This window comes from Macaca mulatta, chromosome 10 (genome assembly GCF_049350105.2).
Source record: "Macaca mulatta isolate MMU2019108-1 chromosome 10, T2T-MMU8v2.0, whole genome shotgun sequence".
In the NCBI taxonomy this organism is placed as follows: Eukaryota; Metazoa; Chordata; class Mammalia; order Primates; family Cercopithecidae; genus Macaca; species Macaca mulatta.
In genome coordinates, this window is record NC_133415.1 from 105,816,463 (window position 1) to 105,834,673 (window position 18,211).

The 18,211-nt window shown below is 41.7% G+C and overlaps 1 protein-coding gene across 3 annotated transcripts in view; it reads left to right on the forward strand.

Moving 5' to 3' along the window:
- The first annotated feature begins 403 nt into the window (after window positions 1-403).
- TSHZ2 (teashirt zinc finger homeobox 2) overlaps window positions 404-18,211 on the forward strand; it is a 505,591-nt gene continuing 487,783 nt past the window's right edge. For all 3 annotated transcript variants that reach the window (XM_015148775.3, XM_015148776.3, XM_077951998.1), the window contains exon 1: window positions 404-1,121. In XM_015148775.3, coding sequence (XP_015004261.3) covers window positions 1,082-1,121 — 40 coding nt within the window. In that variant the 5' untranslated portion in view covers window positions 404-1,081. The remainder of the gene's footprint in view (window positions 1,122-18,211) is intronic.

Below are 18,211 nucleotides of genomic sequence, written 5' to 3' on the forward strand. Positions count from 1 at the left end.
CGTCGCGCCCGGGCCCCCGCCCCCAGCCCCTCTCCCCGGCGGGACGCTGTCCCTTTAATAGGCTCCCGCTGCCTGGCGCTCTGCGGCTGGGGAGTAAATTTCTCCCTGTCATCAGGTCGCGGGGAGAGGAGGAGGAGGAGGAGTTTGTTAATGTTCAGTTTGTTCAGCGGGATCGATGTTTGCTGGCATCGCCTCGCCCTGTCTTGTGTGTGTGTGCGAGGGTGTGTGTGTGTGTTTGTGTGTGTGTGCATATGTGGGGGGTGTGAGTGTGTGTGTGCGAGGAAGCGGGGGTGCGTGCGCGTGTGAGTGCGTGTGTGTGTGTCTGTGTGTGTGTCTGTGTGTGTGTGTGAGTGAGTGAATTCCAGATTTTCTGTCTTTCCAAAACCCGCTCCTGTCCTCTCGCATATCACTCACAGACGGGGATCTGACAGCAGCCACAAACCTACAGTGAGTGATCGCTCTCCCCCCCGGCACGAATCCGCCATAGAGATCGGCGAGGAGGAGGAGGAGGAAGAGAAGAAGGAGGAGGTGGAGGAGGAGGTGGAGGAGGAGGAGGAGGAGGGAAAGAGGAGAAGGAAGAAGAAGAAAAAGAAGAAGAAACCCACTACCTTCCCAGGATTGCCTTTTTTTTTTTTCCTTATCTTTACGCGCGAGTGTGCGTGTGGCGCGTGTGCGCCCCTCGTCCCTTCCATCCGAACCCGGTCTTGGATGTTTAATAAAGAAATCAAGTGTCTCAACAGTCACCAAAAAAAACGCAAAAACAAAAAAAAAAATCCAAAAGCAAAAACAAAAAAGAGAGAGGAAAAAAAAAAATCCAAAACAAACAAACAAACAAGGCAGAACCAACCTCTACTTCAAAGCAGCCGGCGCAAGCCACCCGTGTCTGCCACCCAGAGAGGGGGGTCTCTGGCCCGTGGTGGAGGAGTTGCAGGGGGGATCGTCAGGGGGACAGAGGCCGAGTGACGTCCTAGGAGCCACCGGGCAAGAGGCGGAGGAGACCCAGAGAGGCCAGAGAGACAGCGGGCCCCGGCGCGCGGCTCGGGGCTGGGGCGCCAGAAGTGGGACTGGAGCGAAGTAGAGGATGCCGAGGAGAAAACAGCAGGCACCCAAGCGGGCGGCAGGTAAGAGAAACGGCTCCGCTTCGGGGCTGCCCAGCCCGGGCTGCCCTGTGCGCCGAGCTCCTCGCCCGCCCTCCTTGCCCCTGGGTGCCCGGGGGCACCACCCACTTAAGCTTTTCGGGGGAGTTTGCGCCGGATGCCCCTCTAATAACCTCGTCCTCTCTCGCCTTCTCTGGTCTCCCAAATCCTCCCCTTCTAAGCTCCGGTTGGGTTGGGGGGAGCTATCCCACCAAGCCTTTCCTCCTTAAACTTTCTTTCCTCCACCCTCTACCCCACCCCTAACTTTCTCCCAGTCTGTTTCTTGCCTCTCGGGCCAAAGTCGGATTGAGGATTTGGGGTGCGGAGTAGGGAGACAGCACCTCCACTCCTGCATCCCTCTGCGTGGTCAGTGCCAGTGGCTTCTGGCCTCCAGGGACAGCGTCTCCTCTCACTAGGGCTTGGGGCGCTGAAGTGTGAGGCATATCCGACACTCGGGCTGCAGGCAGGCTTTGGGGCGAGCAATAGGAGTTTAGCGTTGATCACCAAGGTGGACAAAGTGCCCTCAGGAAATGGATGGATCTTTGCATATATTTTCTAAAAGGATCCATATTTGGAAATCTAATTAACAATTTCCCTACTCTCAAAAAAAGCAAAAGGGGTTGTGAGGGGGAAATTCCCCATAGAAATTTAAACAGCTCTGGATTTTCTTTGCCTAGAGAGTTGCAAACTTTGTGAAATGATTCGTACTGTAAGAACTGTCCATCTGAATCCTTACTGCCCCCTAAAAAAGATAAGAACAGGTTAATGGATCAGTACAATAGACCTTCTAAGGTTGTTTTTTTTTTTTTGGTGGGGGGGTTGCTTAATCGCTTTTTTAATAGTATGCTGGGGTTTTGTTTCTCGGAAGTGTAATATGAAAGTTCATTTTTCTTCTGCCAGACCCACCCACTGAAAAATCAGCTTTCCACTTGATTGCTAGTTTTGATTTGACATTTGATTGATCACCTGTCATCTCGCTGCCTTTGATCTATTCATTCTTGATATATATCAATAAATCACTCACCATGGTAACTCAGAGTGCCAGTGACGCAAACCTTGCCCTCTATATTCAGAGCCAGACATGCACAATTATTATCTTGTTTGGCTTTTAATGTGGGCGTTTTTATTTCTTTGTGTCCTTTAGTCGAATCAGGGCTTTTGCAAAAAGCTTACGTTTAGTTGTTTTTTCCTCTCTCTCTGTCTTTGCCCTCTTGATTTAGGCAACATTAGGTAAGGCCGGCCTTCTGCAGACCCACCTCCACATTTCATTCTGTTCCACCTCTAGCAAAACATAGCGAGAAGTTTGGTGGAACACTTTCATAAACTTTGCAAAGTCACCCTTAGAACAAATCCAAAGTTAGTTAGGAATCTGAGGAGAGTGGGCATCCCTTGTCTGAATGTGTTGAACCACCAAGCTCATCCTCCTTCCTCCCCTGATTCGGGTCCAAATGGCAATATATGTGTTTCGAAATATCCACAGTTATCATTCCTTCTGACCACAGAATTGCTTCCCTAACTGTTTGTAAGTTGGTTCGAGTGGCATGCAGAAATATTGATAAAGTGTGGATTCACATATTTTCTGATCGTTCCCCTAAAAACAAAATAATTAAACTATTTTTAGTGAGGCATATATTTGGAACCCGCCTCACCAGTGAAGTTTTCTTTTTTCAACTCTAGTACTTCTTTCGAAAACAAGTTGTCTCTTTCTGCGTTTAACTCACTTATTTCCTAAAACTTAGGCTGCTTTGCAATCTGACAGCCTGTGAATGTGTTCAATGGCCTTTGAGACCCAGGAAGAGTGAGCCTGCTGCATCTAGTTCTGGCAACATAAGTTTAAGTGTAGCTACATTATAGAGATCACATCCTTATTGTTGTCCCGAAAGAGAACCCTGGGCTACCGTCCAGCAAGAAGTGATACTGCCCTGAAAATTACTCTTTTTTTTTTTTCTTGTTGTTCCGGTAAAGACTATCAACGACTAGGCAGTAATTTAAATTACCAGAATGACTGGACATGTCTCCTTTAGTAAGCTCATTACAAAAAGTGCATTGCTCAGAATTGCTCGACTTTGATTATAATTATCCTCCGATCGATAAGGATCCAGGTGTACATAACATAACACTGTATCACATTATTTAAATTAGGTCCTTTTCATTAAACTGTATCTGTTGGTGCTGGCTAGCTTATTGGGGTGTGTGTGTGTGTGTGTGTGTGTGTGTGTGTGTGTGTGTGTGTGTGTTAGAAACTTATAACTAGAGTTTCAGTTTTCTGGCCTATTATATTCCTACTGTCTTTGTATGTTTGTTTTGTATGATTCTTATTATTTTCACCAGAAGGGGAAACCCTTTTTAGGCTGAAAGAGGATAATTCATTTCGTACACAGTGAGGGCCCTCTTACCTTATTTATTTGCTCACATATTAATAGAGGAGACAGTTTTTCATGCAGTGTTTCTTCTTTTCAGCTAAGGTCATCAATGCCGTACTCTATTTCAGCTGAAGTGGTTATTCACAAGTAAAGTTAGCCACTTTGGGGTTCTGTAGCCAGTTAACATCCAGGGAAGGGGAGAAGGTGGGTTCTAAGATTATGGCCATACTAACTTTTATCACTGCTTAGAATTAAACACAATGCACAACTGTAAGTAATTACACCCAAGGACTGATGTTGAAAGCTTGATTTCTAGCTTGATTAATGAATAATGGGAGATAGAAAAAGCCTGTGAGTGGATCAGAGCTGAGGCTCTCTCAGAGCGCTCTTTTTCCCCAAGAACTGTTCCAGGCAATTTGATTTCTTTGTATTATTAATTTTAAGTTCCATGTTTCAAGGAATCAATTACAGAACTTTCTACTAAAGCAGGTATCTAAACAGAATAAACAGCATGATATTTTAAGTGATGAGGAATTTTAGTCTTTATTTGTTATATTCCTCCCCCTTCAGGGGGAAGGGATGTGAGGGGACAATTCTCTTTAAGGAAATAGCTAAATCAGAGTATTTCCCTCTGAAATGTCATTCTTCCTGGCTTTCTTAAGCTATGCTATTCCACCATACTATTACTTAGGGCAAGAAAAAAAAAGTTGAGAAAGCAGCCTACAGTACCCCAGGGGTTTGTGTTGTGTGTGCATGCTTGCTTCCTTGGATGGATATTTCACTCACCATTAAAATGCATCCACTATTACCTGAAAATATTGCGGGATTCAGTACCAGCATTTTTCCCTTCTATGCATTTCAAGGAAGATAGAGAAAATGGCAGGAAAGTAAAATAAAACAGAACGGGGTTTTGATTTGTTTGCATTTTGCAGGATGCAGAGTGGTTAAAAATTTTAAATTGTAGACTTATAATCTAACTCTTGATTTTCTACAGCCTATCTCAGCCTCTGTGTGCATGCATATAAAATACATATTTTATTTCACCATCCTGAACTGTTTTTATATTAATGACAGCCAATTGCAATAGAACACAAAATCTTTTGTGAGCATATCTTGTGCATATCTACTATATATGTAAGTTATAGGATTCTGCCCCTGCCCACCCAAAGCAATTAGATGTTTCCTTCTCGCTGACTCTTAGAGGCTTTCTGATCACCCAGATCTGAGGAGAGTCTTGCAAGAAAGAACAGCTCCCTCAATTTATTTTGTTTATTTAATATGGAGATGAATAATGCAGATTTTGTTTTCATGAATGTCCTTGTGTGGCAGTAAACATTAGACTATTAGCAATCATTACTTAAAAGTTGCAATTTGCACCTTAATAACATAGGTTATTTACATGGGAAACATAGTCAGCGGGGACAACTCTGAACACTGCAACAGAGCAGAAATGACCTCAGAGATCTCTTTTCCACCTCTCGATAGTGATGACTCTGAATTCACGGGTGAGGTCCCAGAAATCACAACCAACAGGATGGAGGGAGGGGACAGGCAGCTCAGGGCAAAGTTTACCTTCAATTTACTGTCAAGTAGGACAGGATTCAAGAGACTAGGAATCGAGTAGATTTGGGCCCCTGGCTCCCTCACTTTGTTTAAATATCCTTCAGAAAGACAAGTTCACATCTTGAATATTTAAATATCTCATGCGATGGATTCCTTCACTTGCCCAAAAGTATGATTTTAACAAATGAATGGAAAAATACACACACACACACAAACACACACACGCGCATGGACGCAATAAACCCCAAAGGGTCTCAGCAGCACAAACTCTTTTGGCCATTCTGGTTACTCAAGGCAGATCTCTGAAAAAGGAAGGATAGATACCTTGAAATCGCTTGGTCCACACAATATTTTGGATGGAAATTGATTGCTTAAATGGTCCTTTTCCCACCCCCCGTCCTGATTTCCTTCCTCCACCTCTCACCTCACCCTTAAAGACTCAGATTGAATAGGACATCTCAAAAGCCCATTTGTTTTAGGCATTTATTGATTTCATTTTTAATCTGCCATATCAGGACACAATACGTTAACCCTAATCAGCAGATTACAAGTGACAGAGAGTTCTAGTAGAAACTATATAAGGGAGTAGGGCGTCTGGGAAACTTCTTGACAATGAAAATCTTCTCTGAGGCTTAAGAGTTTGAATGTTGAAGGTTACTTTTGGGGAGGGGAGAAATATTCCTCAGAAACAGTCTACGTTTTTTTCTTCCACTTTATATTTCCTTATCTCCCAGTTGCCCATTCTATTGCTACACTTTGGGAATGCTTAACACCCAAGAAATATCTCCCAAGTATCTTTAGGAGGTCTGTCCCTGAAGCAGCTTGACCTTTCTCATAGTCTCCAACGGAGGTTTATGCTTTCATTTCATCCCAGCTGATTTCTCATTTATTTGATGGAATTTCTCCAAAGGATAATATCTGAGTCGATTTGTTTCTCTTCCCAGGGCCTTGGGAATTGTGCTGTCCATTGAGCAGGTTTTGGTGATGGGGGTGGGGGCACAGACTGAACCTGGCGTTTTTTAAAGCCATTGAAATGATGCCTCACTGTTCGTCACTGCAGCTGACTTAGGAAGTCAACCAAGAAGAAAACCTAGGCCCTGGTCATGTTTGTGCTGTGCCTGTAATTAGCTGACAGGAGGTAAATGTCCAAAGTCGACCTTCCCTTCCATCACTGTATTTATACTATCAATTTTATTTGGGAATGCCATGGTCTGGGAAGACTCAGCCACTATTTCAAAGGCAATGCCTGCTTCTACCCATGTCCCCTTTAAAAAACACAGAAATTGCCGAACAAATTCTATATTAAGACCAGGCATACACAGAGTATCATTTTTGTTTGATGCAAAGTCAGTTGGAAATACATTAAACTAACAGTTAGAGAGTGTCTTGCATCGCTTCCCTGAAGCAGTGCTTTTTCATTACATATTTAATTACAATCAAACTGAACGACTTTTATTAAAAAAATCACAGTGGTATTAAAAGAAGCCTGGCACACAAATAATGTTATTGCTTCGCAAGTTGAGAACGCTTTTATATTTTTATTTCTTTGGGAGAAATGTATTTTAATTTTCTAATGTTGTGATAAATACAGACTATCTTTTACTGTAGTCTGTAATCAGGGAGAGCTTATCCTTCTATCTTTATAGAGTCTGCTTACCCCAGAATAGATTTTTATATTCATTTTTCAGCAATTTGTAACAATTGGTATTTTTAAATTTTTTTTTAAAGTTTTATGAGTTCTGTTTAAAGTTAGAAATTCTCACGTTCCTTCGGGTGATCTTTGGCAAGCAGTTCTTTGATTACAGGAGGAATTTAGTCATTCTAACCACACAAGAAAGTGGAGAGTGCTTGCTTGCTTACCTGAATATTACAGTAAGAAAAAAACACCATCTATTTACATGCCTCTAACATGTAACACTATTTTCACTGGCTTTATAATTTCTTTTTTTCCCCTCCTACTGACCTTTCATTCGCTTGTTTTGGGAACTTTTTCTGAGAAGAACGTATAGAGATAGCATTTAAAGTGGATTTCAAGATACATCAGATTTTTAAGACATTGTAATAAAAATTAGAGACTTTAGAGCCCAACTGTTCCCTGCTAGTCTAGGTCTGCAAACTAATGAGAAAGCATCTCTGCAAACATATAGTTTCAACTTGAACTTGAACATGAATGGGGAGCGTCTCTAGCAGCGTGGCCGGATTCATATTGCTCATTTTGTCCGAGAAATTATTTTGTCCGAGGGTATCAGACTGAGGTTCGTTCAAAGACATTATGTACATACACAGACACACAGAGGAGAAACCTGAGATGCAAGTGGGAATTGCCGATATATTTGTTTCCAAAGCAAACTCCATGAATGAAATGATTCAATAATTTGGAGGCATTTGCAAGTCATTAAAATGGCAATTTGGAATTTTCAGTTGTTGCCCCCCTCCATTTTTTGCATTTCCCCCATAGAAAAAGACATCCTTTGGGCACCCTCAAATATTCTGGAATGCTGAAGTAATGCCTACAATTATTTAAAATTTTAGAAATTAAAATTCAGGAGGCAGAGCAAGATAATCCTATTATTAATATATCAGTATTATTTAGCTACGCATAACAACAGGAAAACGCACAATGCAAAAGTTTTAGAGATAATGAGCTTAGAGAAATTACATGGGGGGAAGAAATACCTGGATCATATTTGAAAGCATTTGTCTTGAATTCTGCTCATCTGAATGAGAACTTTCTTTCTACCTGTGTTATTTAAAAAACAATTTCAGTATCCCCCTACCTGCTACCCCAGCCTGAAGCAGGGTCTAATGAAACTCTCTCTGGACACACAGATGTTAAGACACTGTATTACACAACCCTTTTTTAAAAATTGTTTCAGAAAACCAAATGTGGGCATGCAAACCAAAAGAAAAACCTCAGGAATCTTTATAAGATAGCCAGCTCAGGGTTCAAGATCGAGAGAACTTTGTTGCGGCAGGATAAGAAGACAACAGTATTGCATTTTAACTAAACATCTCTTCTTGGCAAATGAGAAGCGGTGAAGCAGGGAAGATTTTTTAAGGAGCTTTTTAGCTCTTTTGCATCTCTCTCCAAAGACTAATTTAATTGAAAAGCTATAGTGTCCATTTATGATAAAGGACAGGCCTCATGTTTCCGCAATGCTGGTAGACACTAAGGTGGGGTAAAAAAAAAAAAAAAAGGCCAGCATTCTACAGTTTGTTAGTACAAAAATTAAGATCACTGGTCTTAATTACTTGAGTGATTTCAGAACTGAAGGAATACTCTAAAATCACCCGTGAGCTTTCTTCTTAAAGCCATATCTAAGCCATTTCTATGGAAATTATATAGTTTAGATATTAATGTGGGTAGAATAGTTATTGTTTTTCATGAAAATAGTTATGAAGGGCAGAATGAGATAAAAACAGAGTTGGCAGCAGCCATTGTGTTTGTAATGAATTTGAAAGAAACTTCCGTAATGCTTTACTGGATCATGAAAAATCCATGAAATCTGGTGACATGGGAGATACAAAAATGAGACAGAGGGTCAAGGTCTTCTATAGGGGAAAAATGACTTGTGTAAGTGAGAGCAGTGGCATTTAAATATCTCTGTATAAACTACACAGGGTTTACTTTAAATCACTTCAATTTATCAGATCCTTGGAATTTTTTATGTATTTAGGAGCCTCTCTTTTATACCCCAGAGAGATATGAATAGCTTCTGGGCCAAGATGATGCTGTAGAGAAGAGTCAAATCTATTCTATGCGTATGGTACCATTTGGTACAGAAGAAATGCCAAAATGAAAAGCCATAAATGCGTTTGATATCAGAATTGCCTTTGGCTATTTTCCTTTATTAGAAAGTTGGGTACACTGCTGAGTGCTTCTTCTTGTTTTCCCCCTTGGGATTAGATTTGAGACTGTGGATGGAACAGCGGAGTAAGGGGGAGTGACTTGGGTTCTGGTTGCAGGCTTGCCCTGTGCTAGTTATTTAGCCCCAGGCAAGCTCTAGAGATAAACCTTACTCTCCGGATAAGAATGTGAGGTTTTAGAGTCAGACTGATTCACGTTCAAGTTTCTAGGTCTAGTTCTTGTTCGGCCGTGTAAACTTGGGCTGGCTGCTCAAATCTCTGCCTTCCACTTTCTGATCTATAAAATGGGGGCAATCGGAGTTCTTTATATGTTCCAGGTGTGTGGAAAGGATTGCATCAGATGAGGGCTGAGAAAGTGTGCTGAAACTGTTAGGCGCCACAGGGATACGAGGGAACAGTGTGTCTTTACCCTGAATAACCAGACCATGGAAAATTTATATTAACCGGGAAATAAGCAACTTACCAATTATCATAGAACAAGGGGTCCAGGGCTTGAAAGAAACCAGATATGGATGCGTTTTGATTTGTAAGCCTGCAAACACAATGGCTAAGTAATGTTTTAACCTCTTCTCCTGAGGCAGACTCACGCTGGACTGTTTGGAGTCCGGCACCAGCTCAAAAAAAATGTTTCTTTCCCAAGAAATAGAATTTATAGCACCACCAACAACGATAACAACGGTAACAATGATACCTGCCACTAGACAAGGGCTTTTTACATACCAAGGGCTTTATATGTTTACATTTCTTCGTTTACACGGCAGTTATTTCTTGAGTTCCTACTATGTGCCAGATGCTGTTCTACTACTTGGGACCTGGAGGTGAATAGGATGGAGATGATCCCTGGGATCTTGCACTCCAAGTGGGGGAAGCTAGAGAATATACAAACAAATTTATAAAGCAAACGATAATTTCAGTATAGAAAAAAGCTTCGTGATGACAATAGCTTTATAAAAGCAAAATTGTGAGAGCAGAAGCTGGGACAACAGAGATGTGAATGGTCAGGGGAGACCTCTCAGAGGAGGGGACATCTGGGCTGAGTCCTGTTCCTTATAATTTTCGAGTATAATCCCTCTTTTACTGATGAGAATCTGAGTAAGTTGCAGGATAACTCATTCAAGGTCGTGCAGTGGCCAAGCTGCGTTTTAAACTCAGTTCTTTCTGCTTCCAAGGCCCATGCATTTAATGTACTATGATCGTTTATGTAGAATAGTCATAGCAAATTGCCAGGAAGAACCCAAGGAGGAACCCTCAGTCTTACTATTCTCCCCCTGCATCTATTGTGATGTCTAAAGTTATGGGGGTAAATTGAGAGCCTAGACGGAGGATGCTGCCTTTTGCGGTATCTCCAGATAGAATCTTCAGGCCAACTACTCTCATCTGAAGTTGTCTCTTTAAGGGATGTTCTTTCATATGTATGTACATGCATTCATTCGTTCAACAAATATTGGCTGTGCATCTATTATGTGCCAGGTATTGTTCTAGGTGCTGCAGAAATAAAGTAGACAAGAATAGAGATGGCCCTGCCCTCACACAGCTAATATTCTTGTGGGCAAGCCGAAAAAGGTGCCAAACAAATAAATATATAACACTATATTGAATAGTCCTAATTGCATTTCATAAGAATAAACCTGGCTTCACGGGGTAGAGAGTGATGGAGGGTTGTCATGTTATAGAGAGTGGTCAGGGGAGCTATTTCTCAAGTGGTGATCTGATCAGACCTGAAAAAAAGTGAGAGACTAGCCAAGCACAAAGCTGGGAGAAGCAGTCCAGGCAGAGGAAGGAAGAAATGCCAAAGGCCTAAGGAGGTGATGTGATCTGATTCGGTTATTAGTTGAACATAGGCCCTGTTTGTATTTCAAAAGTGATGATGGACTTGGGCGTGTTTGCTCTCTTGGTCTACTTACCCAGCCCTAGTGATGGTGAGTAGGATGCTTAGGATGATAGAGGTGGCAGCTGGAGATAAAAACACATTCCCAGCCTTCATAGAGAGATTGGTGCTGTGATGGATGACATGGCAAGGCTGTGGAAAGGCATCATTAAGAGTCAAGCAGACCTGGGGTCCAACTGCAGCCAGCTGTGCACTCAGAAGCAAGTTTCCTCGCCTCATTGCGCCTCATTGCACCTCAGCGTTTTCATCTGTCAGATGGGGATAAGGATTTTGCTCACCTCACATTTTACTTGTGATAATTCGATTATGTGACGCATATAAAACTCTTGGTGCGGGCCCAGTCTTTAACTGGGATCCCCCTCACAAATGAATGTTTTTTATTCTTGCACTTAATTGCGTTTTCTTTTCTGCAGGAATTCTGAGAGAAATCTAGGCACATGAGTTAGTCCTTGGCACGTATTAGGCACCAACCAAATATTTCCTGATGAATGAATAAATGAAAGTGTAAAGAAATGAATGAATACTTTCATTTGTGTATTGCTTTGTATACTAATTAATTACTTTCAAGTATAAGGATCTCTTTCATAGGTCTAAAACTTCTAGCAGACCTCTGGACCAATTGCAAATCCTAGCTGTTCTTAGAATATGTTTCAAATTAGAAACTATTCATGACCAAAGACGATGGTTTTCGTCTTAATCTTGTATTTTGCTCATCGTGTCATGGGCCTTCGATTGAAGGGCAGTGGTATACCTTTGCGCGGTAAATATTGTTCATTCATCTTCTAGACAGTGCTTGCTGAGAACATGGATGGAGGGGAAGGGGTGGAGGGTCCTCATTTCTGACCCTGAGGTTCAGCCTCTCCCTGCGCCCTCTCCAAGTGCCTTCCTGGCCTGCGCTCTCCAGGTGCTCCCAGTCCCCCAGGACCTGACAACTCTGCCCCTACCCCACGGGGAACCCGCGCTTATCCCCTCAGGCGCCAGGCGGCACAGCTTAGGGGTTGTTAAGCTAATGGGAATAGGCTACGGCTGTTTCCTGGTAACGCCTTCTTCACTTTTTAATTGTCACCTCCAGATAAGTGCCTGAGAGCAGGAAGAAGGGAAGCTGGCTGCTGCCTGTTAAGATGTATCTTAGGACAAAGAGATTTGGGATCCTGGAGAGCAAGGGGGAGATTCTGCCGCCTGCCTTAGGACCTTTATGAACAAGTGTGATGATGGGAGGGGGGCTGTGGCTGTGTCCCAGGCGCTGTAGGAGGCGCTGGAACTGAAGCCTGACATCCGAATGACAAAGGGCCTGCCTTCCTGGAGCTTACATTGAGTGCGGAGGGCAGACCAGAGACCAGCCAGCAGACAGTTCCATGTGTCAGGGTCTGATGTCTGCAGAGGGTGTTTGCAGGGGTAGATCATGACAGGAAGTGGCTGTTTTGAATAAGATGGTCAGGAAAGGTCCCCGTCTGCGGAAGTGATACTGACAGCGGGTCTGGAGTGAAGCGGTTGGAAGAAAACTGCCCCTCTCTGGAGGAAGACAGTGACGGGCACAGAACATCCGGGGCTAGAGCTACTGGGACGAACAGGAGGAGCAGCTGGGAAGCTGGGTGGCCGGAGCAGACGGGGAGGGTGAGCAGGGAGGGTAAGGATAAGCAAGCAAGGGGCTGCGGCTGTCACCGAGGTAGGGTGCGTCGGATGGTGCAGGAGCAGAGTCAGGATCTGACTTAGGTTTGATAGGGTCCTCTGGCTGCCCTGCGATTTATCAGGGACCCAGGTTGCGAGCAACCACTCAAGAGGCGTCTACATCAATGCAGTCAAAGGCTGTGCAGAGTTGGACCAGATCGATGGCGGAGGAGCCACGGCAGTGGTCCGAAGAGAGACCACAAGGTCGCAGACAGGTGCGAGTGAAAAAGAGGCGTCTACTGAAAGCTGTACAGGAAAAATCAGACTAGGTTAGCCATGAATATTTTCTCTAATTCTGTCTTCTATTTTTCTCCTCCAGTTATATGTAAGGGTCTTACTGCAGATTGTCAGTCTATCGTTCTCTGGGCCAAAGTGGAAACCAAGAAAAGTGTTGGAAGCTGCATACATTCTAGAATCGGCCATACAGGGAAAGAGGCCACACTTTTCCAAGCACATTTCCTGGAGTCCTGGAATGGCTTCTTCACGTATTTCTCCAACCCCATTAGACAACTCAGTCCCTGGGTAAGGGGATGGATCCTGGAGTCTGAGAGACAGGCATGGGTTCCATTTCTCTCCAACGATTATTTCATCTTGGTGTGACCTCGGGCATCTTTGCTTCCCAGAATTTGTTTTCTCATTAGCAAAACAGACCTAATAAAAGGACTCATGTCATAGGGTTTTTTATGAGGATTAATTGAGATAAACCAGATGATACGCTTAACACTGTGGTATTTGCAATGAAGAAAATGGTGAATGGTGCATACATGGTAAGTGGTCAATACATTGTAGTTATTCTATTAACAAGTTAATAATCCTCTCCATGCCTTGATTTCCTTATTGGTAGAATGGGGATAATAAAATCCCCTTCTGGGTAGTTGGGAGAAGTCAAGTATTAATACCAGTAAAGCACTTGAAATGGTGCTTTGCATACAGTGAGTGCTCAATAAATGTTAAATTATTAAAATCATCACCATGACTCTGACCTTATGGACTTTGAAGGGCAGATGTTGTGTCTCATTGCTTTCATGTCCACGAGACCTGGCACATAGATGGTGCTCAATAAATATTATTTGAAGGAGTGAATGGTGGTGACGTGGTGCTTAGGAGTTAAAATGAGAAAACCCAAGGAGCCAAAAGCATGTCTCTAGGGGGAAGGGTTAGCGAGCAGTGACTCAAACCATCACCTCCAATGATGCAGTTTTAATGAGGAAGCAAGCCCATCCTTGAACATTATTTAAGCCAGAGTTATCCCAATAAGCATTTTCCTACCATTAGTGTAGATTAAGCAGCATTGAGTCATGTAGTGAAAGTAATGTCCCTTCTACAATACTATTTCAATGCCTCTGGTAAGTCAAGAGAAAGTCTTTGATAATAGCCTATTTTTAACACCTCTCACCTTTGTTTGTCAGAAAGAGCAGACCTCAGATTCAGAGACTTTAGCAAGCAAAGATATCCAGTAAAGAAATGAAATAATAGCCAGGCGCGGTGGCTCACGCCTGTAATCCTAGCACTTTGGGAGGCCAAGGCAGATGGATCACGAAGTCAGGAGTTCAAGACCAGCCTGACCAACATGGTGAAACCCCGTCTATACTAAACACACACACACACACAAAAGATTAGCTGGGCGAGGTGGCACACGTCTGTAATCCCAACTACTCAGGAACTCAGGAGGCTGAAGCAGGAGAATCGCTTGAACCTGGGAGGTGGAGGTTGCAGTGAGAGCCGAGATCATGCCACTGCACTCCAGCCTGGGCAGTGGAGCAAGACTCTATCTAAAAAAAAAAAGAAAAGAAAAAAGAAATAAATGAAATAATAATCTTAGGGCAGGGCATGGTGGCTCATGCCTGTAATCCTAGCACTCTGGGAGGCCTAGGCGGCAGATCACCTGAGGCCAGGGATTTGAGACCAGCCTGGCCAACATGGCGAAATCCCGTCTCTACTAAAAATACAAAAATTAACCAGGCATGGTGGGGCATTCCTGTAATCCCAGTTACTTGGGAAGCTGAGCCAGGAGAATCGCTTGAACCCAGGAGGCGGAGATTGCAGTGAACCGAGATCTCACCACTGCACTCCAGCCTGGGTGACAGAGTGAAACTCCGTCTCAAAAAATAATAATAATAATCTTAGACTTTCATTGTCTGATTACCATTAATGCATAGCAAATGATAGGAGGTTTTCATTGACTATGACATAAATTTTTATTTTAAAATAAAATTTAGGGCAAGAAAAAAAGAAGGAATAGTTTTAAAGAAACATGTGAAAAAAACCAATTGTGTGTGTGTGTTTGTGTGTGTTGTGTGTGCGTGTGTGTGTTATGTGTTGTGTGTGTGTTGTGTGTGTGTGTTGTGTGTGTGTTGTGTGTGCGTGTGTGTGTTATGTGTTGTGTGTGTGTGTGTTGTGTGTGTGTGTGGAGGAGGCGGGAAGATGTTGCACAAGCTGTGAAGAGGGGCTAGAATGATGTGAGGACACTACAATGCCAGGTCAGGGCAAGGCGCACGAAGAAGCTGTGAGTAAGGGCTGTCAAGAAACCCCCAGAAGATAGAGGCTTTCATTAAAACTTCCAAAAACTTTGGAAATCTGAAGGAATCTCCTCTCCCAGGATATCAGCGGGAAGCTCAGGAAAGTCTTTACTTACCCCCCAAAATTTGCAGATATGGAGGGAATGGGAATGATGTCCTGGTTTTGCATCCAGAAGAGAGGAGTGGTTCTCAACCTTTATTTGGTACACTCATCACTTGGAGAAATTGCTAAAATGCAAATTTGCAGATTCCAGACCTATAGCCCAGAGATTCTGATTCCATAGGAGGGGAATGAGGCCCATGAATCTAGGAATTTGTACATTAGATATACATTAATCCATTTGAATTACAGGATAACAGGAAAAAGTACATAAAATTTATATAAGTTTCTTTTTTTCCTACTCTTTCTCTCCTCTCTCTCTCTTCTCTCTCCCTTCTCTCTCCCCTACCCCAAAATGCCAAAGCACTTCTATTTTAAAAGTTGTTTCAAAGTTGTTTGAGGGGTCCATTTTCACTTATGGCTTTTAGTGAATGGAAAAAAAATATAAGAAATCTCTCTGTTGTGTTACAGCGAGGAAACGCATGCATTTACGCATTCGTCTACCTGGTCTCAGCACGAAACAGAGCCCAGAAAAGTCTCCAATTAAGAAGGAGAAAGACAAGCAATCCAGAAAATAATTTAAGAGGGCTTTGTCTGCTTGGGAGCCAGCTGGCAACCTGGGTTCCAGATCAGTGAAACAAGAAAGACGCAAAAGGGATCTCTCAGACTTGATTCTTTATTTCTTACACCCTACAATTCTGAAGACTCTATAGAATGAGGGCAGAAAACCTGGGTTGTATTTTTTGGAATCTCCTCTACTTTCTTGTTGTCTGTTTCATATTTTTTCATACCTTTTCAATGACTTCTCTTCTTTTTTATTCTTCCTTGATTTCCTTTTATCTTTCCTGATCTCCTTTCCTGAGTCAGACTTCCAAGCCCTTTCTATGTAGTACCGGTGCCCCATGGGTGAATGTGGTAAAAATGATGATGGTGCTGATGATGAACATGACACTAATCACGACTGTCATCATCTTAATGGTTACCACTTCTTGACTCATATAACAACTAAGCCAAAAGGACTAAGCTTGTACCTAACATTTACCAAGCACTGGCTACATTCAGTTTGTTTATACACAATCTCTCCCTGAGACATCCCATAAGCTGGCTATGATTATTGGCCAATTGAATAGATATGGAAACGTAAGTTTTGGAGATTTCAAGGAGCATGACTAAAATGACGACAAGCTTTTAGATAGGATACTGAAGCCCAGGCCCACCTATCAGAGTCCAAGCTCTCAGACACTATGCTTTGTTGTTCCTCATAGTATTCAATGCTTAACAGCACAGACTCACATAAATAAACTTCCACAGTCTAGTATGGATACACGGAGGCCAAGGCCATGAACTGAAATTTAGTGTTTCCCCAGGTTGAAGTAAGTCAACTGTGTCATAGAAGAAAAAAAAAAATCATCCCTACTTATTTAAATCCCCAAACACCATCTTTAAAATTTGAGCCTATGAAGAAAAAGAAAAAGAATAAAGGACTTTTAAAACCTCTTATGCTATCCACGGTGGCATTTTTGTAAATCCATTCCTGTTTCACTAAACAAAAGTAGAAAAACATCATGAAAACCCCCAACACAGTCCATCTGGGGTGTCTCAGTAAGAATCATGCTCACCCACTCCACAGCATCTCTGAGGATGTGTCCTTAAGTCAGACACTGCTCATCTGTTCCTCATAAATCTCTTGTAGGCTCCAGGACTCTTCCTGGCCATCAAAAATTATGGAACGCATGCAATGACACTGCCCTGTTATTTATTTTAGCAAATGAAAAGCTGCCTTCACAGGTTTACGGTCAAGATCTCTAAAAGATATCTTGTATTTGTAAGTATTTAACTGTAGGTGATGCTTAAATAAGTACTCCAAATAATAGGATAAGAAAGGTGAACGTGAAATTCAAGGGATTCTATCTGAGAGGCAAAATGTTGTCTACACCAGAAATCATGATAGGATCTGTCTTGCAAAAAAAAAAAATCAATTGTTTTTAGTTATTGTTGGTGATAAGTTTTTTTTTTTAACATTTTGTTTATTTATTTCCTTTTTAGTGGGTCACATTGTAAAACAAACCATTGTGTTAAAACAAAGTTTGGCAAACTGCCTTGCCGTCTGATTTGAGGTTAATCTAATAAGAAATGGAATGAAATGATCATCCTGTTTCATTGTCTTTAACATTAATGTTTTCTCTGTTAGTATTGGGTGGGAAGTCAGTCAGATGGAATAGAAGAGAGAAAGAACTGTTAAAAAAAAATAAGATGAGTTTATTTCACTTGATCAATCAATTTCAGATATAATTAAACTTTACAAATAGTGAAGTATTCTTTGAACAACAAGCTTAAATTCTCTGTGCCTCACTCCTGTAAAATAGGCATAAGGAGAGTTCTTACTTCCATGAGCATTTTGAGAACTTAAAAAGGTGATACTTATTGCATACTCAGAACAGTGCTTGGTGCATAATAAGAATTCAACAAATTTTAGTTATTATTTCCTTTCTCAGTCTCTCCCTAGAGATAGGCACTATTAAAAATCTAGTGGGTTTATCTTCTGTTATTTATAGTTTTACATGCATGTATATGTTGCTAGAAGCATTATTATTCTTTTGTATATGTTTTTAAAAGATTGGGTAAATAGTTTCACACTATATTTTGCAATTTTTTTTGCTTTTTTTTTTTTTTTACTTTATGTGTGGACTCTATCCAAGTAAATAGATAGATAGAAAAAAGAGAGAGATGATAGGTTTTAATATATATACATACAAATTACATATATATATAAAACTAATTTATCTTTATGTGCTTTGTAATATTCCATCATAAGAATGTACATTTTTATTCATTCATCAGTTCCTCTGTTAATAGACATTTAGCATGTTTTAAATTTTTCATCATCGCACAAAATCCTGTACTGAATATTGGTGGTAGTTTTTACAATCTTCACATAAGTAATTTACGTGGAGAAGAACAGTTATGAAAAATTTACTGCATGTAGTAAGAAAATCATTTGGGAAAAAATAAACATTATTGAAACAGCTAATATTTGATAATTGGAATATTTTTGGTAACTTCGCTGAGATGTCTATCCCTCTAAGCAAAAATGTCTACCCCTCTAA